General features: G+C 41.7%; 1 protein-coding gene across 1 annotated transcript in view; it reads right to left on the minus strand.

Annotated features, from left to right (window-relative positions):
- The window catches only part of itga5 (integrin, alpha 5 (fibronectin receptor, alpha polypeptide)), a 33,958-nt gene extending 12,527 nt beyond the window's left edge, over nucleotides 1–21,431 (minus strand). The window contains exons 1-18 of the mRNA XM_082520260.1: nucleotides 20,993–21,431; nucleotides 12,420–12,550; nucleotides 8,524–8,624; nucleotides 7,843–7,966; nucleotides 7,620–7,681; nucleotides 7,477–7,522; nucleotides 7,237–7,362; nucleotides 7,106–7,150; nucleotides 6,824–6,867; nucleotides 6,553–6,609; nucleotides 5,886–5,938; nucleotides 5,593–5,798; nucleotides 3,081–3,272; nucleotides 2,943–2,988; nucleotides 2,560–2,673; nucleotides 1,172–1,227; nucleotides 618–775; nucleotides 290–427 (exon numbers count right to left, since the gene is read on the minus strand). Coding sequence (XP_082376386.1) covers nucleotides 290–427; nucleotides 618–775; nucleotides 1,172–1,227; nucleotides 2,560–2,673; nucleotides 2,943–2,988; nucleotides 3,081–3,272; nucleotides 5,593–5,798; nucleotides 5,886–5,938; nucleotides 6,553–6,609; nucleotides 6,824–6,867; nucleotides 7,106–7,150; nucleotides 7,237–7,362; nucleotides 7,477–7,522; nucleotides 7,620–7,681; nucleotides 7,843–7,966; nucleotides 8,524–8,624; nucleotides 12,420–12,550; nucleotides 20,993–21,201 — 1,908 coding nt within the window. The 5' untranslated portion in view covers nucleotides 21,202–21,431. The remainder of the gene's footprint in view (nucleotides 1–289; nucleotides 428–617; nucleotides 776–1,171; nucleotides 1,228–2,559; nucleotides 2,674–2,942; nucleotides 2,989–3,080; nucleotides 3,273–5,592; nucleotides 5,799–5,885; nucleotides 5,939–6,552; nucleotides 6,610–6,823; nucleotides 6,868–7,105; nucleotides 7,151–7,236; nucleotides 7,363–7,476; nucleotides 7,523–7,619; nucleotides 7,682–7,842; nucleotides 7,967–8,523; nucleotides 8,625–12,419; nucleotides 12,551–20,992) is intronic.
- Between the last annotated feature and the right edge of the window lie 5,739 nt (nucleotides 21,432–27,170).

The following is a 27,170-nucleotide window of genomic DNA, read 5'->3' on the forward strand; positions in this document are numbered from 1 at the left end:
TCTCACATTTTCATTTTGAAAACAACTTTCCAGACACCCTGGATCTCTTCCCAGCCGACAAAGAAAAGATTCACACTTTCATCATGAACGGAAGAGTCAGTAAGGAGTTGGCCAGTGATTACTGAATGATGGCGGAAAGTGCAATCGAGAGATCAGAGAGAATGAGTTGAAGGAATCTCAGTCGCACATGCAGATTATTAGTGAACTTACTATATAATAATTTAAACAGCTCTGTAGATACCCGGGTTAATTAACCTAGCTGATAGAAGTGTAGTTCACGTCAAATTACCTTTTGCTCAATTACGTGTGTGGTCTGATAGTTGAGGATGGGCCGCAGGCCGTGGGAGTCAGCTGCAGCTTTTGGGTCCAAGCTGAAGTTCAAGGCCACATAAATAGAGGAGAGTTTATCTCTGAACTCCTTCTCATCCTACAGTGAGAAAAACACATTTTGTGTCATACCACCGTGCAATTTGGCTGTTCAAAAGTGACACAGAAACACAACTATAAAATGACTACAGCTATTAGTTACACTTCACTTATATGCAGTTTTTCAATAATGATTCTAAGCATTGCACAGGCTTAAATGTCATTTTTTGTTAGAGAAAGAGAGGACTTACTCTTAGGTAGATTCTTTTATGCTGGCACACTCGCTCTCCGTGGTTCAGCCTCACAGTCATCGGGAGCAAAGGCTGCTGGGAATCCAAGAACAGAGCCCTCTTCACTGCACCTTTCTGCTTGTGCTTATGACTATCAAGCTGCACCTCCACCTGGAAATCTGGAACGCATAACACACACAAATGACCATTCATGGTGTGATGAATGTTCTAGAGTCACAAAGTGACAGGTCTGAAAAGGACCTCCGTAAATACTCTGAAATACACACAACATAGTCAATGGCACATAGAGCTGTTGTGTACTGAGGGGGACTAATAAGAGATGATAACTAAGAGGTAACGAGGAAAAATGTTGAGGACAGAAGAGGTTAGATCACTCAAGGTGGATCACAAAGGACATTTGGCATGCTGCACTCCCTTTTTGTCATAACAAAGTCTGAAAATCTGCATTAGCTGCCAAAACACTTTAACCTACAGACTGTTATGGATTTAAAACATTACCACTGGTGGCTATTTGACAGTTTGTAATAAAATGCAGATGTGGAAAATTGGCTCACCTAAGTTCTTTGGAAGGTGTTTCCCATCAGCAGATATGCAGAAACTCAGGTTGACACTGTTTTGGGAAGAAAGGACAAGGACATGATGAGAGAAGCATATCCATTAATGGCAGAGACTCTGTGTAAATACTGTACACATAAGACACCTCAGATGCCCTCCCTTGTTCTCTCGCCTTTTCTCATGGGTGACTTTTTTTGTGTGTGTCAGCTCATTACATGGTTCACATTACAAGGCGTGGAGCACACTGAGCTTTCAGTGAATATTATGACAAAAACCACACATGTTTGGAGATAGGCTGGCATAAAACTACTTTTGCCGGCCAGGCTGATAAATCAGTGTGTCTCCGCTTTCCACCCGCAGCCCTCCCCACGCACAAAGAAATAGCAGAGTTAAGAAGGGTGAAATTGAGCAACGACTCAGGTTTCAGTGCTGACCAGTGAGTGGCTGTCTATATAAGCCTGTAGCTCTCTCCCATGACATCAGCCACACAACATGCCGCTGCTGTCCAAGTCTGCAACCCCAAAACCCCCAACCCCTATCACTAGTAACCCCTTGAAAGAGTCACAGAAAAAAAAATAATGCAAAAGAGAAAAGAAAGATGGATGGGCTTTACCGAAAAAAAGCAAAGTAACAGGAAGAGAGGTGAAAAATGAGAGCAAAAGACAGAGAAAGTGCAAAGCCTCCTTTTGAAGAGTAGCAGTAACTTCATATGAATGCTCCTGTGTCTGCCCTTTTCGGCACAACTGTGTGCGCACGCTCACGGGAGTCTACGTGTCCTGATGTTTCCCAGCTGTGTTCCACCACCAAACAATATCTCATTCAAAGCAACTGCAAAAACCTTCCAGCCCCTCCCCTCCCATTATTTCCTCTGCTCTCCTCCCCCCGATCACCAAAATCTCCCCATCACCAGGCAACGTAGCACAATCAAGACATATGTGTATACAACAGTTTCCTTTATGGATCAGCATGTAGAGAAGGGGGGGAAGCTGAAACAGGAGCACAGTGTCAACCGTGTCGAGCAGCAAGCTACCGTGGTCTCCTTCCTCTAGGGTTTTTCTTTTTTTTTTGGAGCTGGATACTTTGCACAGTTAGATCAGGCTGAAAACTGCAAACAATGCTTCTATTCAACTTTTTTTCTCTCTCCACTCCACAAAATAAAGTGTGTTATATGAAGACACTCTGAAAATAGGTCAGATAAGAGCAGTCCTCAGAATACCATCACTGTGTAAAGGATATTCTTTATCAAAACTTCCTATTATGATAGAAATGTTTATGCATGGGGGAAATGGGGAAGCCCGTGTCTCTGCAGTTGGGTCAAATAAATACCAAAAGTGAAGAGCTGCAGGAAACAGAGTGTTCTGTAATTCTGGACCGTCTGAATACTCACCAGGAAACGGGAATGCTGGAGTTTCCAGTGGTGAGAATGCAGTTCTTCTCCTCAGGATTAATCATGGTGGGGGAAACTGTCAGCGAGGCACTGGTGTTGACTATCGGCCGGGATCTGTAGGCAACAACAAGAATGCTGATTGAAGACACAGTCATCAGATATTACAGTTTCCACTTTAAGTGCTTCATAGATTAGCTTCAGATTTTGGAAACTCTATTTCTATGTCTTTCCTTTTGTTTTGTTCTTACACTATATCTGTAGAGTGACCAAACATTTATCTTGGCACACCAGGCAGACGAACACAGCCATGCTTTTTCCCCCAGACTTAATTTTGGAATTTGACTTTTCGATCAAGCAAAAACATACATAAAAATAAAACATACCTATATAGAATAGCCTTATTAATACCAAAAGCTCCAACAATGAGATCTGAGGAAATTAAGAAAGATAAATTAAACACACACAAAAAATAAATAAATAAACCGTTAATGATGCTCATTACAAATTTCATCCTCACTTACCTGGGTATCCGTTCATGTCCAGGTCCTTAGCACCTCTGAGAGCAAATCCAAAGCTAGCAGGAATAGTCCCTGCAGCCCACTGCCCCCTAATCACCTGAGATGGCTTTTGTCTGAGTCCTTCTGAGTATCCATTGTAAATATAAACCAGTCCCTGCTGATCTTCTCCTCCAAATGGACAGCTGATAGCCACATCTTGCAGGGGGAAAAATTAACTTATATTACCGTTGAGATTTAGAGAAAGAAACTAAAATCCCAGAGCACTTTATTTACAGTTTCAGCTGTTTTTCACTACAAAATTAATATGCATGATTTACTTAAATAGCCTACAGTATGTAGGTTTCCTTGCTCTACAAAGTGTTGCTAATGTTTTGAAATTGCACAAAGAAGCAAAACTTTTTTTCTTTGACATAAGGACACAGGGGTATTTAGAAGTCAACCTATGTGATGATGCTCTGTGTGATCTACATAATCCCCAGTTATGTAGGAATGAAACTTCCAGTCCATTTCTGTGATTAAAGCTAAAACTGAATCCTAGCTGATAAGTAGGGCTGAACGATATATCGCATTTGCGATAATATCGCGACATGATCAAGTGCAATTTTCTAACCGCAAAGGCTGCGATTATACTCTGGACATGTCCAAATTCATGGGCTGCATCCTCCTGAGGCCGCATTTGTAGACCGATTACGTCACAGCGACGCGCCGAAGGCTGTCCAAATTACTACCATATCCCAGAATTCATAGCGCGGCCCAGCCAAACTCCAGTTTCCAGCAATGGCGGCCGCTACTAAGTTTTAAAATTACTCATACTAATCTTTCTGGGTCACAAAATAAACTTTTAACATATTTTCAGGCGAGAAAGTAGTTGTGTAAACATCAAATATCTGCTCGGTTTATCAAGATATCCCATATTTGCAAAAGTGCTTCGACGTTTTCAGAGGCGTCTGCTACCCACCAGCTCGACAGCTAGCCGGGAGCTCGAGGGTTACTGATGCGGCCGAGAACGGCACAACTCCCGGCACATCATTTTCAGATCACCGCGGAGTTTCGCTGCTCGGGTTAAACGTAATATATAAGTCACTTAGACAACCTAAAAATGTTATTGTTGGGCTTTTTTCAGTGTTTTGTTTGTTCGTGAGTAAATCGGTTTGGCTGAGATTAAAGTTATTAGATTAGATAAAATAAAACTTTATTAATCCCCCGAGTGGGTTCCTCCTTGGTTTTCACACAGCTGACTAAACGTCAAACAGAAAACTTATTAAACAGAAGTATGAGACAGTCGAGAATTTACACCAGTGTCTGGTTATATTTTAGATAGCAAGAAGCAGACGGCCGAGTTTATTAAACTCCACCGAGACAGCGGTGACGCTAATCAGAAGGCTAGACCGTCCAATTTCACGCCTTTAAATTTTAAAGGCGTGTTTGTGTGTGTGTTTATACAATTGCTATTATGTTTGCACTTTATGTGTAATGTTACTGACTGCAGAGATCAGTAAGATGTGTGTATTTTTTATTTATTTAATATTATTTTTTTAATTGAATGACTGTCTAGTAGTTCACAGATGTCGAAAAACTGAGTGTGGTAAAGCCACTGATTTTTTTTATGTATATTTCAATCTGCACATTGTACTGACTTTCATTTTAATGTTTACACCAGGGTTCCTTGTCAGCACTTTATGCTCAGATGTTTGTAAGCTAAAAATAAACTATTGTGTATGTTCAAATATACTGTTGTGATTGAAGAAGTTAAATAAAAATGTCAGTCATCAATTCATGCATCACCTCATGTCATCATAACAGAGGTCTGTCTTCCAGGAAAGAACAGTTTAAAATTAATGTAATATAGTATTGGCCATACTATATGATGTATTGCTTGTCTTTGTTTAATAATACAGAAGACAAAGACCTTAAAAAATAATCGCATATCGCATCGCAATCGCAATATTGGGGCAAAAAATCGCAATTAGATTATTTTCCATAATCGTTCAGCCCTACTGATAAGCTCTCATGTTCATCCTCTTATACCAAGATCACTTAACATACTCATCACTGTATATACTATATCATTTATTGACTATATGCCTTACATTGTGACATAAGCAGCAACACTTAAAGTTCATAACCAATAACTGTTTTATCTTTTAAGCTAAACACTTAGTTACCATCCATAACAGTCTTTAGGTTTAGCATTATTAGTCTTCTAGTTTGGTTCATTCATAAAGTGAAATGTATTGTAGGCTATAAATATTGTTGAAGTCACCAAAGCTATTCGGCTTCATTCTTTAGAGACCATAAGTGGTTCAAGCAAGCACATTTCTACAGAGCGTCATTGTGTTATAGCGTAATCTTCGATATTATAACAAAGCATACAAGCATTCTCAAAGTGTAATGAGAAAAAAGCAGCATCATAATAGATTGTTACTAAATTTCTTTCTTTTAAATTGTCGCCTTATATATCATTTCCCCACATTACCAATTTCTGTCCTACCATATTATAATTCCCTATTCTTACCATTGAAACCATCCAAGTTCAGATCTCCCAAGGGTGCAATGGTGCTGCCAAATCTCCCAAACACCTGAGTGCCTGTTAGAGGTAGGCGGGACTCTAGTTTCAAGGGGCTACGCTGGAGATAAACGTAGACTTGGCCCATCTCTTCCAGGCGTCCATGAGAGCTTCGGACCATGAGCATGGGAGCTCCCACCAGCAGGTCAACCATCCTGCAGACAAAACAGGAACATCACAAAAAAGAAAAAAAAAGATGCACTGAAAAATAAAATAAAGAAAGACAGACAGCTACTACTCACCCATCACTGTTAATGTCAGTTGTGGCCACTGCATACCCAAAATATGAGCCCATCTATTAAAAAAAAAGAAAAAAGAAAAGGTGTTTCCATGACTTTAAACATCACATCAACAGAAGACATGATTACAATTTAAGCAGTCCAAAATCCCAAACCCTCACACTGTTAAACTAAACTTCAGGCGTGTTTTCTCTGTTACTAGAACAAAAAAAAATCATAAAGACTCAAGAAATCACAAAGGCTTGATGGGTTTTACAGGTTGGGTCCAGTGAAGGCCTGTCGGTTCCATTTCTCGTTCAGTTTCTGTCACGATTTTCAGTCAACAAAGCATTTCAAAAGCAGTCTCGCCGTAGTGTATGCAAATTCGCTTGTGATTATATTTGTTCAGCTGAGTCAATCACCAGTGTTGAAATAAGTTGATTGCTTTTCTATTCCTAGAACCATTTGCACAAATTGCGACTGCACTTTCCCCCCCAAGAACTGAGATTTGCAGTATTGTGTTTGCTAGATTTTTGTCTCTATTGTGGTTTGCAGTAGAGGAAATTATTTATGCTTACTATGAATCAGCAAATTAAGAGCTCTCATGGGGAGCTGAGCAATAAAAACACAGAGGAAGTGGAGCATTACAGAACTTTCTGTAGTTGGCTCAGGTGGGAGTTTTTGGACTCACCTGCTCTCCAGTGTACTCAGTCATGTTTGTCAGATCTGTACCGTTCAGAATAGACACCTGCAACACAGCAAGCACATATGGGGAACTTTTATAGGGTCTAATATAAGCACGATCCATGGAAAGGAATTCACTGCAAAAATAATCCCCACTGTGACAATATCGCTAAAGTTGTTTTCTTTCTTGTATCATTCCCAAGTATAAATCCCAGGCTTCCCATTCTAAAAGCGCTTAAATGAAAGCCAAAATGAGAGTGATGATTAAGCGATCTTACCGAACCATAAAGCATGTGTCCTTTTGGAACCCCAGCAACAAAATCTGTGAGACAAAGCAAAGATTTAAAGTGGGAAAAATACGGTTAAAGCCCAGTCAGAGGATAACAGAATTTACTAAAGACATTTCCAGCTCAATAATTATGTAAAATATTGTAAATGATTTATGTTTATCTTACTACAACTATAACATTCATGTTGCTCTGTAAATGTCTTTAAGTGTTTCACTATTTGTCAACCTCACCTAATGCTGGCAGTGTCTGCTACCTGATTTGTTGACTTACCTTCTACCCCATCACCACTAAATTCCCCAGCTGCAACAGAGTAGCCTGTAGGAAACAGAAAAATTAGCTTTCGTGGCAGGTACATGACGACATGTGATTTAGCAAAATTTATAAAGTTTTAATTAGCTTACCTTGATAGCTGTCATCTTTCAAAGAATGGGCCTGTTTGGTCTGGATCTGGCCACTCACCGCCTGAATAAAATAGCCTGGATAGTATGCTCTGATAATGTCCTCCTTAGCTGCAGAGATCACTTGACCTAAAATACGATAAGATAATGATAAGAAAGAAACTTGGAAGGACATACTGAGATTTCTGTGTGTGCGTGTGTGTTTTTTGTTTTTGACTTTTGATTGATGCAGGTCCTACATACCTTGCCAGAAATAACTGCCTGGTCCTCCCAGCACCACTTTGCCATCCTAAAAGAAAAATAACACCTGTGAATTACCTCAGTGGGAAAAAATACAACTATTCAAGAAACCCGTGTTGGTTCACTGACAGAAAATGTACATTTACCTTTGTAAATTCGGCACTGAATCCTCCCTGGCAGTAACCTTGTCCTGATGGACCACTGATTTCTGAAGGACAAAAGGAGCAGTGTATCATGAAGGACTTACTGTCAGAATAAGTGAAGCATCAACAAATGATATCCAGAAACCATCCAGGAAACAACCATTGGTGTTATCCTGATATATTAAAGCATCCATGCCGATAAGATTTGAAGAGAGGTGATGATTACCTGTACGACAAGGAGCATACTCCACAAAGTTGGTGAAGTTTTCGACAGAGAGGTAGCAGCTTCCTGTAGCATCAGAATGGGGAATATCCTCCTTAGTTCTCCATGAGTAAAGTGGGGCACAAGCCTGCAGTTCACAGGAGTGGGAATGACAAGTAAGAAAAGTGGAGGATTAACAGTGTGTTGATGAACAGGGTGAGCCATTAGGTGGGAGATGTTTTTCCAGTTGTGAACCCCCCCCCCCCCCCCCCCCCCCCCCGTTGAACTCAGAATGGGTCTCAAGCTGAGGTCAGTGGAGTGTCTTGTGTGGGGGTAACCATGTAACTCAACCCAGGTCACAAGCCGTACAATCAGACCAAACAACAGGCAGCTAAACTTTGATGTCACATGGTGTATGTGTGTGGCTGTGAGTACAGTGAGTTGAGACTAGGGGTGAAAAGTGGACCTGAATGACAACTTAATGGGCAATAATCTAGCCACTTCTCCTAACTTCTAACTAACACAGGATATGTGCAATCACCCAGCCAAGAGAGTGAGTCATCACTCAAGTAAAAAGTTTCTCACAGTCATATATCAGGCTAGTCTGAAATTCCTGATCTTAACAGCAGAAAGCAACAGCTGAGGTTTTCATCCCTTAAGGAAGATTCTATCATTTTAAATGCATCTCTTTGAAGGCTACCTTACCAGAATTGTGTCACCATGAGACCGGACAGTGGCACCAAACCATTGGTGGGATTTGAAATCAGCTTGGTAATTTGTGTCATTGAGCAAGACATTGCGATCCCCTGGGGAAATAAAGGAAGAGAGAGAGAAAAGAATTTGAGTTATAGCAGCATGATAACACATGCATTCCTTCAGCTGGACCTCAAGCATCATAACGCTGCCTGCCCCTCCCTTCCAGATTCTTGGAAACATCTGTAAAAACTGGCAGACAACATGCATTATGTTACACTTTCTTCATACAGAGATGGTTAGACTTGAAAAGAATGTTATTTCCTACTAGGCCACTGTTCTACAGATAGTAGTTGTGTTAGCTTTTGCCAGGTTTGGACTGGACTGGTGTGGCTTAACCCTGCTGACCCTTTGCCCTGTTTGACCACCTGGACAGTATCACTGATCTCCCACTTTAGTGCTCTGACAGCAGCAGGTGATGCGACAGATGGTCTGGGGAGTCCAGTTTAAACACAACTTTATTGGAAAACAGATGCTACATCTGTGCTGCAATAAAGAACGAAATCTGAACTAATTGATTATGCAAGGAAGACACATACCGCTCATATGAGTGTAGGAGCTGACATCTGTAAGGGGAAGTGCGTATAAGATCAGCCATTCCACGAGTCCTTCACTCATAATCCCCATTCACTCAGACTTCTGCAACCACAGGTGTCTTTCTAAAGAACAGAGCTAGTGTCTGTCAGACAGAACTGGGAAAGATCAAGACCCATGTGGATGTGAGGAAGGAATTGTGTATTATATTCACTCTGTCCATGCCTGTCTTCCTCTAGTCTTTCTTTCAAGCCAACTAGGCAGCCTGGAGCTGCGGATGAAGGCCTGCACCATGTCTTTGTGGAAACAGCAAAGGGGCTGGGGTCCAAGGAAAACACACTCTGGCCTCACTTCCTCACAGCAGCTTCTCACTCATCTCTATTTAGGCACCCACTTCACTCTCCCCTTCTCTGTTGTCAGTTTCAACATTATCACTATTTTCCTATTCATTTTTCTTTCACTATCTCACCACAAGGCTCCTCAACTGCACAGCCCCTTCTCCCATCTGTTTCCAGGGAGTGATGCCTCCCATCACCCAAGCAGTAAGCAGAGAGAATATAGTTTTATAATAACCCAAATATATTTCTGTTTAATCTCCATCTCTGGGGCTTTCGTGCTAACAGTATTCATCATGGGCGAGCAGCAGGCTGCTATGATTCAAGTGTTCAAAAGAGTGATAAGAAGTGCTTTTGCTGCATGGGCAAAACCCCAACCAGTACTTCAAACAGCTCCTTGTTGCTTTAACTAATCTGCCTTAGCTGCATGGTATGGGTTTTTTTTTTAACATTTTCATAACAGAAGGGTTTGTTTGGTCAAGGCAAATGCTAATCGGCCAGGTGAAGTTTAAGACTGACCAACATCTGTGTTGGTTTGCGTTAACTTCCCAAGATAACCAAGAGTAGCATTCAAAAAGGTGGTCTTGTAATTCATACTGTCTAACTATGCTCAGGTTATCTTGCAGGGTGACAGAAAGGAAGCACCTCATAGTAAGGACCCAAACAAGGTTAGCAAAGTCTTTATGTGGTAGCCATGGCTCTGTGTCACTATAATGAATGATGAAAAGCTCTTTTTGTTGTCTGTGAGGCGACGGAAGGCAGCCAGCTGTAATCATATGGAATTCCTTTAAGATGAAAATAGAGGAGATTCACAGGGGAGATAAAGGGAAATCCAGAGAAGGACCCACAACAAGATGTGATCCGACCAAAGTCCCCCTGGGAGGCTTGATAGCACGGTGTGCTGATGTGATGTGGTGCCAGTCTCTCCAGGGAGCAGAGGGGCAGTGAAGGTCTGGAGTGCATACAGACTCACTGTCTACTTTGAACTGTGGGTGAGTGGAGAGCCATTAGTGTGGTCAGACCCTCTCGTTTTAAGTGTGTATGTGTTTTGCTGTGTGTCAGTGAGGTAGAAGACAAATGGCCAAATTCACTCATCACATCAGCTGCCCCTGTGGGAGTACTGACAGCAGGAGACGAGAGGGGGACAGAAGAGAGCTGGTCTCTGGTTTCTTGGCCTTTCCTCTTTTCTCTCGTTCCCTGCCTCCCATCCTGTATGTGTCCTCTCAAATAGACAGGCTCTTATCTCAGTGGCAGAGGATGTGGATAGGAGGGAGTCTCTGGCCACTTTGACCCAATTAGTTAGGCTAATTAAGAGGTTCTGTGGCCTCTGGGTCAGAGCTCAAAAACACCAAGAAACAGGCGACCTCTGACACCACTTTGTTTCAAGAATATACAAGACACTCTAGAGCCATTTTCTTTATTATTCATACTGAATAAATTGGGGGAAAAGAAAAAAAAATCACTAAATGTCTTTTTTTATTGCACTAGTCTTTACTATCATGATTGGCAAAGAAAATACAGGCAAAGCTGCAGTAAATGAATTGCAGCAGTAAATGTCATTCATGTAACAGCTGCTTGTCATAGCCATATTTGCATGCAGATGTTCATGGATTAAGCGTTCCTCCACAGCACTGCAGTTTTACTCTGATCCAGATGTGAGAGCTGGCACTGGCACTCTAATCTGCTCTTTCAAAGCATTTTCAAAATATGAAGGACTCTGGCAGCCCAGGAGACTAACCTTGACCGTGAGGGCTCATTGAATGTGCATGATATCACTCCGCGTGGCCTTTAGCCAGCATCCATGGCTGCACGACACATTTTATGTTGCAAGAAAAGCAGTGCTAAAATAGTGGAGCAAAGGGTACCAAGCAGTGGCGTCCAATAGGGGGGAAAGGGGCTTGTGAAACATGCAGTGGAATATTTCTCCACTTTGTCAATTAGGGAGAATAAATTTAAGTTGGATTTCCCAGGAAAGAAGCCAGAAGTGATGGGATCCTCCTACATGTATGAGTCATACTGTTTGTGTGTTTGTATAGGAGTATGTCTTTGCTACATCATTTATAATTTGACCTGCTCATTCTTCACTTCGCCGTGGATCCATTGTGCAAAACAGGGCTTGTGGGCACTCTGTCAACATACTGAAACATGAATCCACTCTTAAGACAACCTCACACGCTTCCTCGTGTTCTTCTAAACCACTTTACTTGATTTTGACTCAACTGGAGCCTCTTTGTTAAGACTAGTAGTGTCTACCTCACCTGTCATACAAACAGGATATTTCTTTGTCCGACCTATTTGTTTATTGGTTGCTTATCTCCGTATACCTCCCGAGGCCAGGCAACACGAACATGATCTGGAGGAAGGAAGTAGTACCCTTCAAGAACTCTTTGACACCTCATTATCTTTTTATCCCTGAAGAGAAGACAAACAGGAAAAAAGGAACACCCAAAGTCCAGGAACTAATGTAGCCAACAACCACTCAATGGAGTAAAACAATGATTCCTTTTCCAGAAAGAAAATGCTCCGATTGCCTCCAAATAAATGGGCAGAGAAACAACAATACTGAATAGTTTAAGAGCAAACAATATGTCCCAACAAACAGGTTAAAGGAAAAAGAGAGTGTAGTTGCATTGCACAGATAACAGGCAGGATTGTGCAAATAACCTTCTATGAAGTAAAAAGCTCCTTTTTTTCTTTCATTTCTAACTCTGCATTATGTCAGTGAGAAACAGCTCCAGCTTTGAGCCTGAAAACACAGCACATCTTCTGATCAAACCTCATGGTTGAACAGAAGAAATTTGACATAAAGGGAGGGAGAAGGCAGAAGAAAATTGTTTGTTTCAGAGAGTGGATGAACTGATTTGCAGCATCAAGGCCCCGTGGAGAAGGATTTCTTTTGAATTGCGAAGCTAGAAAAGAGCATAAAACTTCTTTGGCGCTAATGAAGCCCAGAGTGTAAATATCAGTCATAAGACTTACCTTCAAGGTCAAATTTGATGGCGTGGCAGTCGGTTTGGCTGGAGCTCCATGGACAGTAGAATACAGACCCTCCCTCTGTAACGTTGAACTGCTTTGTTCTAGCCTTGGGGGCTCCAACCAGCACACTTGCACTGCAAAGAAAAGACAGACAGGGTGGGTGACTAACAGATAACCAAGCATTTTTAAACGTACATTTTTTAATCAAACCACGGTTTGTAGCTCAAAAGTCATTTCACACATATGCTACACCCTTAATCAATCAGAGGTGCATGTGAGAGTGCAAATGTACCACACAGATACAATGTTTCTGTTATTTGAAGTTGCACCGATATGAGAACAGCATGGGTACTTTGCTTTAGGTTAAGGTGTCAAACCTAAAGTAAAGAGAATATTTCCAACACAGCTAAATGCCAGCCATCTCCTGCTGTGAGCTACATGTGAGAAAAGGAAAACTTTCGGACACTGTCCCAACCTAATTTTTTCCAACATTTTTGGGAGTTCATGTGTGAAAACATCTCCAGCCTGACTTCAATTAAAAACTGCATTCCAGACCTCCCACCTGAACAGCTTTAAGCATGATCCGGCGCACGTTTTTTTAAACATCCTAACAGGTTGCAGCACTGTTTTACATAATCCCCTACAACCACTGCAAGCTGCAGCAATGTTGACAGGCACATTCACTCCCTTTGTTTACAGTAAGACACATACAAGGGGAAACAATTGCATGGTCACACACGCTCCCCTGTGGGCCAGATTCACAAGGAAAACAAAAAAGCAGACAGGCTAAGTAGAGTCACTCTCTTGTTTCTACAGCTGTGATACTAAACATCAGTGTCCTTGGAGCTACACTGTACAACTACAGAAAGGCAAGTCACCCGTGAAGAGGCACAACCAGTAGACACGGAAAGAATAGTGAGGTTATAGGTGAGTTCCAAACAGAAATAAAAGAATAAAAGCAGTAAGGGGGTGCTATGTAAATTGAGACAATCAAGCCTTAGGCAAGATTTGGGGGGGGGGGCTAGATAATGTGCCTAAGGGTTTAGCCATTACCTCATTCCTGAGCCACTTGACCTGACAAGCATCACAGACGTATTTGGGATTGATGTGGGTAGAGGAGGTATGGGACCAATGAGACCAGACAGTGTCCAGGGAGCTTAAAAACAGGAAGAATACACCCTTTCCTGCCCTAGATCTACCAATAGTGCATGAAGGTTTACATTGGGGCTAAACTTAGTATCATGGCCCGAAGGGTAACTACTCAGTAGGGTCCAGAAAAAGACAGGAGAATCAGTATGAGTCAAACAGCAGTTAAACGGTGGAATATTCCAAGGATGGTGTAATCCACTGTAATTAATCCTCCTGGAACATGACTGTAGATGCTAAGATGCAGAAAACCACAGAGAAAAAACCTCTAACAGCGGTGGGGCAGGGTCTACTGATGGTCAGCACAAAGCTTTGAAATCCTCTCAGCATCTATGGTTATGAAAACACATATGTGGGAGAACAAAGAGAAGGTCACGGTCACACTGTTACTGTAGCCTGTACCTCATAAGAATGTGCAATGCCAGTTCCAAATCCAGAGCAGAAACTCCCGTTGGAAGAGGAACAAAGAAGCAAACCAATTCAATTTGGAGAGGAAGAACCTGTGTCCCCCCACCCTTTTATTTTTTATTGTATATGCAGACTCAGGGATATCCCAGTAAAGCAGCAAAGACCTGCATGTTCGGTATTGTAAATCACAGCAGGATTTCCTAGTTCTGAATTCTCACAATAAGACAGATGGAGAGCTTGCTTTTGCTATCTTTAAATTCAGATCTGAGTTTAGAAGTAGCAGAAGTTTCTCACCAGCAGACCACACACTTCATGTGTGCCTCTTACAAGTCCTCCAAACCTATGCGAGAAAAGTTCATTGAGCACAGTTTCCTTTGTTTCAGCCAAATGCTCTCGGACAACCAGGATGAGCAAATGATTTTTTGGCAAAATAATTTAAGAATTAATCTGCAAGCACATGCATGCAATAAATGACACAGCTGGAGGAACATGTACACAATAACAAGGCAGAGGAAACAAAGCTCCAGCATCTTTTGTTGAATCAGATCTGAACAGAGTCCAGCCACAGTTGGCCATGGCAGCTTTTCAAAGAGAGGAGGAAAAAAAAAATCAGGAAATAACCAAACAAGCACATCATGCTTTAATCAGCAAGCTGGCAGTTGAAGGCAGTTTTTTTGACTACTTTACACTGATACATGCAGATGTGCAAAGACGCGCACACACACAAAGTTCTGCACTGTAAAGCAGGAAGAATTAGCATTTAATGGGTCTTTATCTTTGGATGATCTGTCAACTTCTCGTTGGCATTTCCCCACCCTTATCTTATAGCTGCATGCTCAAAAGAAAGAGCTTTTGCATAATTAGCATTTAATGAGGCTCAAACGTCAGTCTGCTGAGTGCGACTCATCAAATTCCTTGGTAAAAGTAGGGGCATGAAAAGACACGTAATTAGAGGCAGGCACAAGATTTCTCAGCTGTTCAGGACAGAGATACTCCTGAGATGGGCTGTATTAATGCTTCAATGGCTAAAGTGGAGACTAGGCAAATAATTCCTGTAGTGCCGTGAAAACAGCAGTACAGTATCCATCTGACAGGCAATAAAAAGGTCAAATGTGATCATCTCAAACCGATCGGTCTGCTCATTTGGTCATGCTGCTATGAACAAATGGCAAGCCAATTTCACAGCACACAAAGAGATTTGAGCAATGTTTTAATGGGAAAGTCAGGGCAGATGAAAAGCATTAGCGGCTTCTTCATGTCCCACCAACTGCCTTACAGCAGCCACTAATGATGCGCACCACCCAGCTGACAATTAAGCATTAATTAAACTAGTTTAAACGATTTAGGCTGCAAGTAAGGAATGTGTAAACAACAGCTTCACTGTAACCAAGTACTGGGTTTGTCTCATTAGAAGGTCAGAAATCAGGGGACATTCGACAAAAAAACATTTCACCACGCCATAATTGCCAGACTGCAACCACTATTTTATGTGGGGTTGAGAAATTAAGGGTGATACAGAGTGCTGGAACTTGCTGATGTGACACAACAGTGCGTAGCCGTAACTAATACGCTTTATGATGAGGTTACAGAGGGAAGTTGTCAGCAGTCAAATTCCTCTGTTACCCCCCTCCTGTTCAGCACAGCATTTTTTCCCCCCATTCCACATTTAATTGTCTTCCACCCAGCTGCAAGGCTGATGTCACTTGAACACTATTAAAAAAAAAAAAAAAAAAGATTTAAGCTCGAAAAGGGAAAAATTACAATCACATTTTAAGCCTCCAGTGCCGGCTGCAGTCACCATCTGCAGTCATAAACACGGCTCAACAAATGCTACGGTTCTTGTGCACAAAGAGGGCCGGAGAAAAGAACCAGCGTCCCTTGAACCTTAGCAACACCTAAGTAAAACACATGTGCCCCAGAGTTTGCACTAACCTATTAGGATATGGTTAAACACTGGAGTGGTTCCATATCAGAAAAAGGATCTCGTATGCAGTGATCTGATCTAAGCCAGAGACAGCTCATGACCTTCGCTGCTCTCATTCCTTCAGTGAAAAAAAGAGATTTAAACGTCCCTCTCATGAACAGTTTGAATGAAACCTGGATCAGCGGGAGCAGAGACAAAATTTCGAAATCAAGTTCAAATGTGGAACACGTATAAGAAAAGCTGAATGATTTCCAACTGTAGCGTGACTGACACTTGAGAAGTGAGATCAGCTGAATGACAGAAATGAGAGGCAGTAGTGTCTGATGATTTATTGCAGATCACATGGACCCATACAAATAGGATAGTACTCTCAAAGTCAAGGCCAGACAGAAGCTGTTTGAGTCCTTACAGCTGCCATATGGACGCTCGTCTAGTCACACACACACCACATACACACATGTTGTCAGTCCTGCTGTCCAGGAGCCTGAATATGATGAGAGTAGCAGTGTTTGGTTGGCGCGTGCTGACTACAGTGAGTCTACTACGCTGAGCAGAGGCCACCTTTTTCTTAACAGTCAGATGTTACTGTAAGTTGCAGGACGGGGAACAGATCTATATGTAGCTCTAAAAGCCTAGAGCAAGTTATGTCCTTTTTTTTAACAATTTACAGACATTTCCAGATCCCAGCACTGACTTGAAAAGAAGTCATTAAGATCTGAAAAAGCACCCACCAGTGATGATAAGATAAACAGCCCAGTCTCTCAAGGATCTGATCCCATATCACAGCAAAACCATTTCCTCTGTATCCTCAGAAGGATAATATAGCCGGGCAACAGGTGGCCTGGAAATTGAGGCACTGCTAGCTAAGGTAGCCAAATAATGTTGTTTATTGTCACACAGGCAAAATGTGTGCGCATCCAAGCAGATGTCACAACCAGAAATAACAGCTAAGGCTTCAATACTTTATGCTATTCAGCAGCTGACTCTCTTCACAGCTCTCAACCAGGAGCTGTTACGCGGATCAGCAACTTGACAACAAGTTCATTCAGCGATCATTGCCTTTCCTTCCAACTTTTCAACAAGCAGCAATCAGTTTGAACTCACTAGAGTGAATGTGGGGAAAGCATCAGCTGTTTTGTTAAAACCGTCGATGTGTCAAGTTGTTTCACAAGTGGCAAGCAAGACATTTAAAACACCCAGCTACTAAGAAAAACATCCAAAATGACTCAGATTTTCATCTTTGCATTTGCTCATACCAAACTGTTGCCCATCCCCAACCACGATCACAGTCTCTTCCTCTTTCACAGTCCTCTGCAGGGATTTTACTGCTGCTGGTTCACACCTCTCCACAATGGCCACATCAGGGGGTCTAATGCTCTCACCTCAGAATAGAGAAGCTGTTGTATTAAACATGGGGGATTGCAGCTGTTGGAGCACTTTGCCTCTCCACCCCTCTGACCCCTGCTGCACCCACACATGCATATACAGAAGCTCACATTCATAGGCAAGAAAGGCTAAATGTTACCTAAATATTCCTAAATAATAAAACTGATTCCAATTTGAATTTCACAAGAGGACAATGGCGTCATGTGCTTATTGCCATATAAAGGACAGCCCATATCAGATTACTATAGAAGTGAGTCATTTCATGATTCAAGGTAAAACAAACCAGGCTTGCTGGCAGTGAGACATTAAATCTGAAGTATCAGTCCGGCCAGCCCTGACCATTCCAGAACCAAAGTAAACCTGACATCCTCGGGACATTGCTAATAGAATAGACATTACAGTGGGGTCCAGTGGCCCTTTAAAGCCATCATCACCATCCACGTTGACATCTGTTTCCACTGCAACACACAGAGACTCAGTATAAAAAAGTATCTTTAACTAAAAGAAAAACAGCAAAACTTAGAAAGAGACTACAGTGTAACCTCGCTAACTATTCCCGCCTGACTTCACAAAAACCTGCATGAATATTTCCCACCTACTGGCCAGTAGGTGAAAACAACATTTGACAACAGAAGATTAAAGCTGCTTTTTAAGGCTAATAAATTAAAAAAAAGAAATGAGTCACAGTGAAAGCTCCTCCAGTGGAAAATGGTAAACAAATTCTGCCATTAGACAAAGGGCCCCTTTGTCTGCACGTAACAACGAGAACCTGGATGAAGAAAAGCTTGGCAACCCAAATATACAAGCTGTGCTGTGCTGCAGCTCAAACACTTACTGGTTTGATTTAGAACCAGGTCTATAGAACAGGACACCAATGAAAACAATAACAGAAATAAGACTGATCATATATGGAGAGCGACCCCTGCATAGGCACAGAAAAAACACTGCTGCATTAGCAGCCAGTCCAGTGTCAATATTAGTTTAACTCTAACACTGTTTGAGAGATTAAACTGTAGGAGAGTTACCAACATGGACTGGCTGACCTTGCCATGTGTTTGTCACGGCCAAACCAGGACAGGCACAGGGCTAAGCTAATCCATATCACCAAACACATCACTGAAACACATCAACCTGTCTCTTCTGCTCATACACTCCAGGCAAGGTATGTTATTGTTTACAGCTCCTGATCTTTAACCTTTTCTATCTCGGTATGATCCACTCCCTTATCCATGCCAGACACCAGAGAAAGTGAAAGAGCAGTCAGTTAGTGGTTGTGATTAAGTGGTTGAGGAAAGAGTAGGCCCTCCAAAGTCCATGTAGAGGAGGGTACACAAGGGGACTGATGTACACAGAAAACAGCAAGCCTGTGAAATGTCCATCTTCACTCAACATGGAGAAACATGCTCACACAACAGGGAACCATATATCCTCTTGCTCTTCCTGCCCTGTTCTGACAAGAGCTGTCACACATAGTTCTATCCTCAGGCGTCCTTCCATGGGGGGCCATCCACAAATGTCTAAATTTAACTTTATTATGTCATGCCAAAGGGCATGGCAGACCCACATATATAAACTAGCTGTCAAGGATCATCAAACTGGATGAAAGCAGCCCACTTCTTTGTTGACTTGACAGCAGCTTTATTGATAGGAGAAAGTCTCAGTCTCTGAATCCACATCTGCAATCTGCATGGATGAAAAGCAGCAATAATTTTACCTAAAGGTTGGAGCCAGGCTCACAGCAGTTCATCCTGACAAGAAGAATCTCTTTGTGCAACCCTCAACTGACCTCACAGTGGTTCCAGATACTCCCCCACATCTTATGGCTCCAAAAATTGTGGACGATGATGATGTGATGGCAAAACAAGAGATAATAGGAACTCATTTCATGTCACTGCTGATAATGTTTGATGTGTACACTTCTAAGAAAGTGTGGATGAAATGTGGCAGATGAATGTGGTTTGCAGATAAAGCGATGAGTAATGGTTTTAAATGTGCTCTCTCAGACTTTCGTTTTATTTGATGTCTGCGTTTTGAACACAGATCACCAGGAGGAAAATTACAGGGCAGTGTGTTTTAGGAAACTACATTTAAGCAATATCCTTGTCCTGGACATATAAACCATTGTCTCACGTCCGCTTCCAAGAGCAGAGCGACTCAACTGTAAAAAAGTTCAGATTAAGTCATCGGTAAGATGACGTCTACAGTGTCTGATACTTAATGAGACTAGGAGTTATGATGGGGAGAAAGGCTAGACAGTGGGGGAAGGTTTAGGCGATGGGTGAATTAAAAAGCCTGCAGAATGACATCAGCATAGGAGGAAATAAGGAGGGGAAAGCCGGAGAGGGGGAGAGGGTTCTGTGCATGCAAGCTTCACATTCTAAATCATACAGCTCTCCTAAAACCCCTGCTTCCCAGGCAGGGAAATAAAAACCAATAGCAGAAGGAGTTTAAAGAGACAGTCAGGGCCATAGAAGAGGAGGAAATCTGTTCATGTCTGAGAGTCTGCCGTCCAGGGAAGTGGGGAGGAGAAACAGGGAAACTAAAGCTGATGCTCGCAGCCCACTCGGCACAAAGCCCGTTCTCAAATCGCTGCATGCTGGCTGCTTGAACAGTGGTCTGAGAAACTGTTCAGCAGACACATCGTCAGCCAGAGAGTGTGATTACATTGGAGTGAAGTCCTGACTCCAGCTGTATAACCTTTTGTTAATGATTACTGCAATTACAGGTTTGAGTGGACTCACCAAAATATAGTGAATGGTCAGCAACACAAAAAACAAACACAAATGCAGAACTGTCAGGAACTAATGTAATCTATGTCTTATCTTTTCCTGCATTCCAGCTGGTAGAAAGACTATATGATCCTGGGACAGAGCATCCCCCACCCCACCCCTTATTTATATTCCCCACAGAATACTGGAGTATAAGTCCTGGTCACAGCCATGCCTGCCAAAGTTTTACTTCCAAAAGTGACTGATGCCAAAAACCCCTCGGGAAGAATACTGAGACGGTCACTGCATGCTACGAGTCACTGGGATCACATCCCAGATGAACCAGGAAGCATCAAAATCAGCCACAGCATTTAATACCGAGATTTGATCGCTAAAGGTTGCAGTGAGGTAGCATGTTCTGGGGTTTCGAGGCAAGGGCGGATTAAAAGGTCATCTTAATTTTGTAATTTGGTGGGACAATGAGATTAAGCTTTGAGGAAGATTTCCGAATGTTCCGATCTTTGATCTTCATCTCAATATAAAAGACTGAAGCTTTCAGTCTTTTATATTGGAGTTATGTGGGCTTTATTTCAGAAAACACAACAAAAAATCAAATTTTCTGGATAAATTCAATTGCAGTAAGTTGTAGGCAGACTGACCGTGTGCGCTCTGTGCGCAAGGCATGCGTCCAGGAAGCACAGTATACACACAAAACCCCGATTTTCCGAGCCAAAACAACATCCCACAAATGAAATATTGGAAACTTCTGACTTTAACGGGTGAGCTGTAGATGGCTGAAGTTTGGCCAGAAGTTCCGAAATACTTCAATGAACACTGCAATCTGTGCGCAATATTTGCGTACAACTGGGAAACTTGAATTGCCCAGATAAACCTCAAATGTTTCAGACCTTATACGGAAACTATGTTATTTATATTTTTTATTTTTTTTTACTACATAACGCTCTGCAGTTACATTTTCTGTTTTCTATATTAAGCACACTTACCTGCCAGAATCAGACAAATAAAAGTCAACTGCATATCCGAAGTAGCTCCCATTGGGTCCGCTGTAAACAGCTGGGTTCTCCACATCCAAGTTGAAAGCCTTGCAGGCAGGCTTAGAAAAAGTCAGTAATAGCCCGATAATACAAAGGAATGAGCGTGCGAGAAAGGCTACTATCCCCGGCGTCTTTGTGAGAAATCTCACCAAGCCCATTTTTGACAATAAATTAATCCACTAAAGTTAGTTTTGAATGGCGAAATTGGCCAAATGTTTTGTTTTCTAGTCCGTAGATGAAGCCTGTAAACAGTGGGGAGTAAAACTACAGTTGCATCCCTGTAACTCTAAGCGACCAATATCTCATTAATGCTCCGTCAGCTCCTCTCGGCGTCCCCGCTCTTCTTGCGGCTTCTCTCTCTCTGCCCCTCTTCAGACCCACGCCTTCTCTGCTCACCTAATCAGGATACATACAGCAGGGAGTTCCCAGACCCGTAACAGAGTTTAGAAGAGGAGGAGTTTGTGATTCCCTAAAAAAACGAAGAGAGAGAGGGGAGAAGAAAAAAAAAACTTCGAAGAGGGATCTTCTAATCCACTAACCCATATGTTTACTAATGTGATAGAAATGCTTTTATCACTCACACTAAGACTGTTAACAATGGACCTTAAAGCCTCTTTCTGATTTTATCTCACACTTATCGTGACCCTTTGAGACCAAATTTGTTGGCAGAGAAGGTAGGCTGCTAGGTGATTGAAAGGTCAGTGAAACGTCACTTCACGCTTTTTTTAAAACTATAAATATAACTGCTTCGCTTTCCAAATGCAAGACTCCCATGTGCCTTTTCCCCTTCCCTTATGACCTATTTGCATAAATCTGTACTAATTATACGTCCATCAGCCACTCTTGGATCTCAATGTGTGATCCATATGTATTTCTATCTAATTACAGTGTGGATCTGATTTGGGCATATGATGTCTTCTGGGGAGCTTAAGGGGGGGTGTAGGAAGATTATGTATTTCTGTCTGAGTCACACGAGAGAGGAGCAAGGAAAGTGGTTAGGCTGTGAAAAGCATCTACTCACTGCAATGAGACCTTTAATAAACCAATCCAGGCCGACTGGAATTAGTGACTGTTGGTTTAGCTGATTCATCTGAGGCCTCAGGAATTGAACACAGGGGCCAAATTTGGCTGTGTGGCAGTAGCAACATGAACTCTCTGTCAAGTGCTGCTCATATTTATAACTCTTCTAAGTGCTCTGACACACAGAGCAGAAACTGATGGGAGTAATCCAGAGGGTCGGGGGGGGGCAGTTCACAGCTGTCGGGGGTGCTCGATGGTTCAAAGCCTTAATCCCAGAGAGGTCTCATTCTCTTACTCTGTTTTTAAGTCCCTAAGATGAGAGTGCTGGTTCATTTTGAGCCAAAGCACAAGGTGTGGTTAATAGACAAACGAGCTGTACCCATAAAAAACATTTGTTGTTGAAAGTTTTCAGCTGAGGTCATGGTCTGTTATTCAGAAACCCCAACACACGATGGCTCTCAAATAACAAGATAGTGCAAAGGTGCACTGCTGTTTTATAATGATGCTTCTGGATGTTCTGAAATCTGAAGCAGTTGGAGGTAGTCATGGTGGTGCAATCAGAGTCCTATGACCTCATGAATGAGGTTAGACACAGGGTATAATAGTATCAGCAAATGATAATCAGCTCTTAGTCATCACGGGCTTCTTTTTTGTCTACTTACTGACAGCCATAGGTTTCGTGCTATCTGTGCACACACATTTATCTGTGTGACCTGTTAAAGCATCAGAGTATTGGTTACATTTTCCTTTGAAGTAATTCCTCCTCTACTTCTTTTCATGCATACCTGCATGTACGCCATCAAGCAGGAACAAGCCAGTGCACAAAGCGTGCTCCGTTATTAAGTATGTTCTGTGCCTAAAACCAGAGTCTCTTTTGCTTTCGGTGATGTGTAATTGGGTCTGGCTAACTGAACAGTATTTTCCATCTTGTCTTTTCGGTTGAAAAGGGGGTGTGGTTTTATTCCAATGCCTGGACTTTGACATCATCACTCAGCCTCTATGGCAACAGATTTGAAGTGCTGCAAAACACTTATAGCACACTTCACAGGACTCAACACAGCTGGTCAACTATTTTAAATATAGAACTGACATATTGGCACTGTGGTATAGCCTCTATGCAGTACGTACATGTATGCGAACCCATGCATACACACGTATAGTGTCTCTTGACTCTTTCTCTGTAATAACTGAGGATATGCTTTACAACAAACAAGCATCTATCACATGTTAGGACAGCTATATCAAGATGTGAAGGTGTGAAATCATGCTTTCACATGGGTAAGTTCTGTTTCTCGGTTGGTTTACACAGTGCAACAAGGTCGAGGTCTCCCCCCAAAGGCAAAGAAAGAACAGACATCGTTTTCAATTAATGATTAAGTTAAAATAAATCCAAAGAAATTTCTGATGAAAGGTTAGTCTAATAGCATCAGAAAACTCTCACTTTTTATTCTCCTTAAATAAATCACATTTGTTCTGGTTATTTTCACTCCTTGGTATTCAATGACCCCCTGCAAAGACTATGTGACCCTCCAGGTGGGCTCATCCCCCAGTTTGAAAACCACTGTCTTAAGCTAAGGGTGTGGTGGCCCCAGCTTAGATATAAGACTGTTACTAATAAACAACAGTTATTTCTTTTGTTCTCCCTTTTAAAGTGGATCTGCAATAGAGCAGTGCACTTCAACTGTAAAAAATATATTCACAGTGAATAAAATCATTTAAGCTTTGTTAAATAGAGGGAGCTCTGTGAAGAGTGCTTTGGGATGCAAAGACTAAACTTTACATTTAAAGATGAAAAATGTTGGAGTGTGAAGTGAGAAGGAATCAGGCTTCCCAGACCTCCTAAGCAGTTTGTGTCTACCAGCTTAACACTACATTAGTTTCTAATACCACAAACACTCAAATCCCCAACCGAAATTAGGTTGTACTGTAGGTGTACTGTGGCAAAGAAGACAGTTTTGTAAAATACTCGAAGTTTCAAAATAAAGGTAATCTCTAGCTCTAATTCAGCAAACAGTCATTACCAGCTATTAATCTTTGTTCCAGAAGACACCGACCTCCATCCCACCTCCTGATCTCATTTCTCTTTGTGTCACCAACTGTGAGATGATACTGATAGGCTCCACGGGGCTGGAGAGACACCCTGACGGTAACTGTTTTGCTTTTAAGTCACAGAGTAAACACCATTTTACCACCGGGAAACAGACAGTAAATAAAGGCCACAACAGATAACTCAGTAGTTCAAACCCAGACAGGTCACGAGTGACAATGATTAAGAAGTTTAACTTCTGTTTGTTTCTTGTGTTTTTAACATTTAGTGGAATTTTGCTCAGAATAAAAAGTTTTTCTAATCAAGAAAAATGATGCCAATGATGGAGAATGTGGTTTTTGAATAGAGGGCTATATTATTGTGTAAAACCTAACAAAGACTTTGAGAGGAATAGGACACTGAAATTAGATTCTTCAGCTAATGTAAATGGTAAGCCTAAAAGCTGTCTGTCTGTTTCTCCTAAGCAGGAGAAACACAATGACACACATCTTACAGGCAGGAAATTCCTCTAGTGTAAAAGCCTGCCTGGTTTTCCTGTTTCACTGGGTTCATACTGTTCACTCTGTTACACTTCACTCGCAAACACACCTTGAATATATGCGCAGTCAGTTCCTATCAGCTTTGCTTTCCCATCTGCACTCTGTAACATTCCCCATGTTTATAATAGAAGGGTGGTGAGTGTTGCTGATATCTCCCGCTAGTATGAGACACTTCATACTGGATGACAGATTTGTCATGATGGGGTGGAAGTCCTGAGCCGGCCCGTGTTGCTGAGAAGCCCGTCTATTGTTTTCAACACAAGCTCTTAGCAACACAGTGGCTGAATCATATGTTTGTTTCAGATGTTGAAATCTTTCCGGAGGCTCCTTACAAGGGAAAGTTTACCCACCCTGGTGCATTATGGTTTCCTCTTATGAGCTTTTACTGTCAATACAAACAAATTGAGACAACTTGTGTGGGTAGTAAGATAACTCAAACAGTGTCCGTTGTTTTGTTGCCTTTTTTAAAAGAGTCATAAAATGGCTGAAAATGAGCAATTTTGGTTTTTATGTGCATCTGCAAATCAGTTTAAGGAAGCAGGGTACTAAAGCGGGGAAATGACTCCACTATCAACTCCACCAGCCTTGTTCTACGATCCATAACACACACACACAAAGCCTCTCTAACCTGCCTGCATTTACAGCTCACTGCGCTTCATGGAGTGTTTAGTCTCTGTGGTCCCTCAATTGACATGTTTGCCTAAATACACAACTTTTTAAGAGGCTGCATAAAATACTTGACATCCTTTAGAGAAAGGTCACTGATTCAGAGTGTCCAGGCTGATAAAGTGAGACAAAATGCCAGCACCTGGCTATGGAGCATTGAACAAGACTGGCAAGAGAGTGAAAACGCACTTTAATACTGGTATCAGCAGTGAAGCTTAATAGTGCTTAAATACTTCAAGCTGGACTCAGGAAGCAACATTTATATGTTATTACATTAAAAAGAAGAAGACACTGACTGTTGAGGTCTCAAAACTGCAGAATTTGAATTAAAACACAATATTGAACAAAAAAAAATGTGTGCACTGCCCTTTGGACAATTTTGCATTCACGTTCAGGGTGTCATGTTTTGTTTGGATGGTCTATTTGTCTCACAGAGTAATGATATGCCCCCTGACCCCCTTCTGTGTTTTGCTATTGGGGCAGGCGCACTACAGGGCTGCCGCCAGGCCCCTGTGCGAAGGAATGCGACTGTTAAAATGTGTGGATCTGGGGGTACAGCAGGAGAGGGCACTGAATCAGTGTGAACACTGAGAGAGCCTCAGGGTATTGTTTAACACACACACACACACACACACACACACACACACACACACACACACACACACACACACACACACATAACCATTCACACATTCCCTCAGATTTGCTTCCCACACCCACTCCCTCGGCTAAATATGTTTGATAGAGCTCATATGGAAACAGACGCACCCGGCTTTGCGGGAACAAAAACAAACTGCACTAGAGTAAAAATCTATCTATCTCTCTCTCTATCTCTCTCTCTCTCTCTCTCTCTCTATATATATATATATATATATATATATATATATAGAGCTACGGTTTCTTCTTTTACTCACAGACAAAGAAAAAATATGCTCATTTTTTATAGCCTCATGTTACTGTTGCAATATCAGGAAAATTAAGAGCACCCACTGCCAGTTTAAGCGCGTGCATAATCGTGCTTTCAGATACTTCATTAATAGAGACATCAGAACTCTTATGCATGACACTCTAATGCAGTGACATTCAGCACTTCTTCAACTTAATGAAGACATGTATTTTATTTCACTGATGGAAAAATTCTAAATACAACTCGTGAAAATAATGAAGTTCACATCGTTTTGCTTTTAATTTGACAGATGAAGAATACACCAAGGGTGATCTTTACATTTACTATCATCATCTACACCAATATAAGGGGCAAAATATGTTCATAGTTTCCTGAATGTTTCTGGTTAATGCTTTCAGGTTGGTGCTTCCTTCCTGAAGTGTAAGCTCACATTTATCACTCTCTTTACACAGAACCATGCAGTGCAGAATCATTAAAACAACCTCCTCTGTGCTTATAGCATTTTAACTGTTGTCTTTTTGATTCATAGCAACTAATTTACAGCTCAGCAGCTCTGTGAGGCTTCACATAGACACAGCAGTGCTTGTTTAAAATTTTGGCTCAGCAGATATAAGGCTGATTAATGATTTTTTTTCAAAGGCTACTGTGTATATACCCAAGTGCAATGTTCACTTGATTTCTTCACGAATAAAATACCCTACTAAATATGTTTTAAAATACTAAAATGGAAGCATATATGATAAGTTTATGTTTTTTGTTGATATGTGGTCATAAATCAAATTATTGGACAAGGAAAAACGGGTCTTAAATCATGAGTGATAAGAAAGTTTTCACAGGTTTCTACGCAATCCTGTGAAAAACGCACCTCTATAATAACCACCTCTATAAAAGCTGAAGTTTTGGCAGTTTGCTGGTCTGGAGCATTCAGGTTTGTGTTAACAAAAAGCC

Source organism: Aulonocara stuartgranti (assembly GCF_965226115.1).
Source record: "Aulonocara stuartgranti genome assembly, chromosome: 20".
NCBI lineage: Eukaryota > Metazoa > Chordata > Actinopteri > Cichliformes > Cichlidae > Aulonocara > Aulonocara stuartgranti.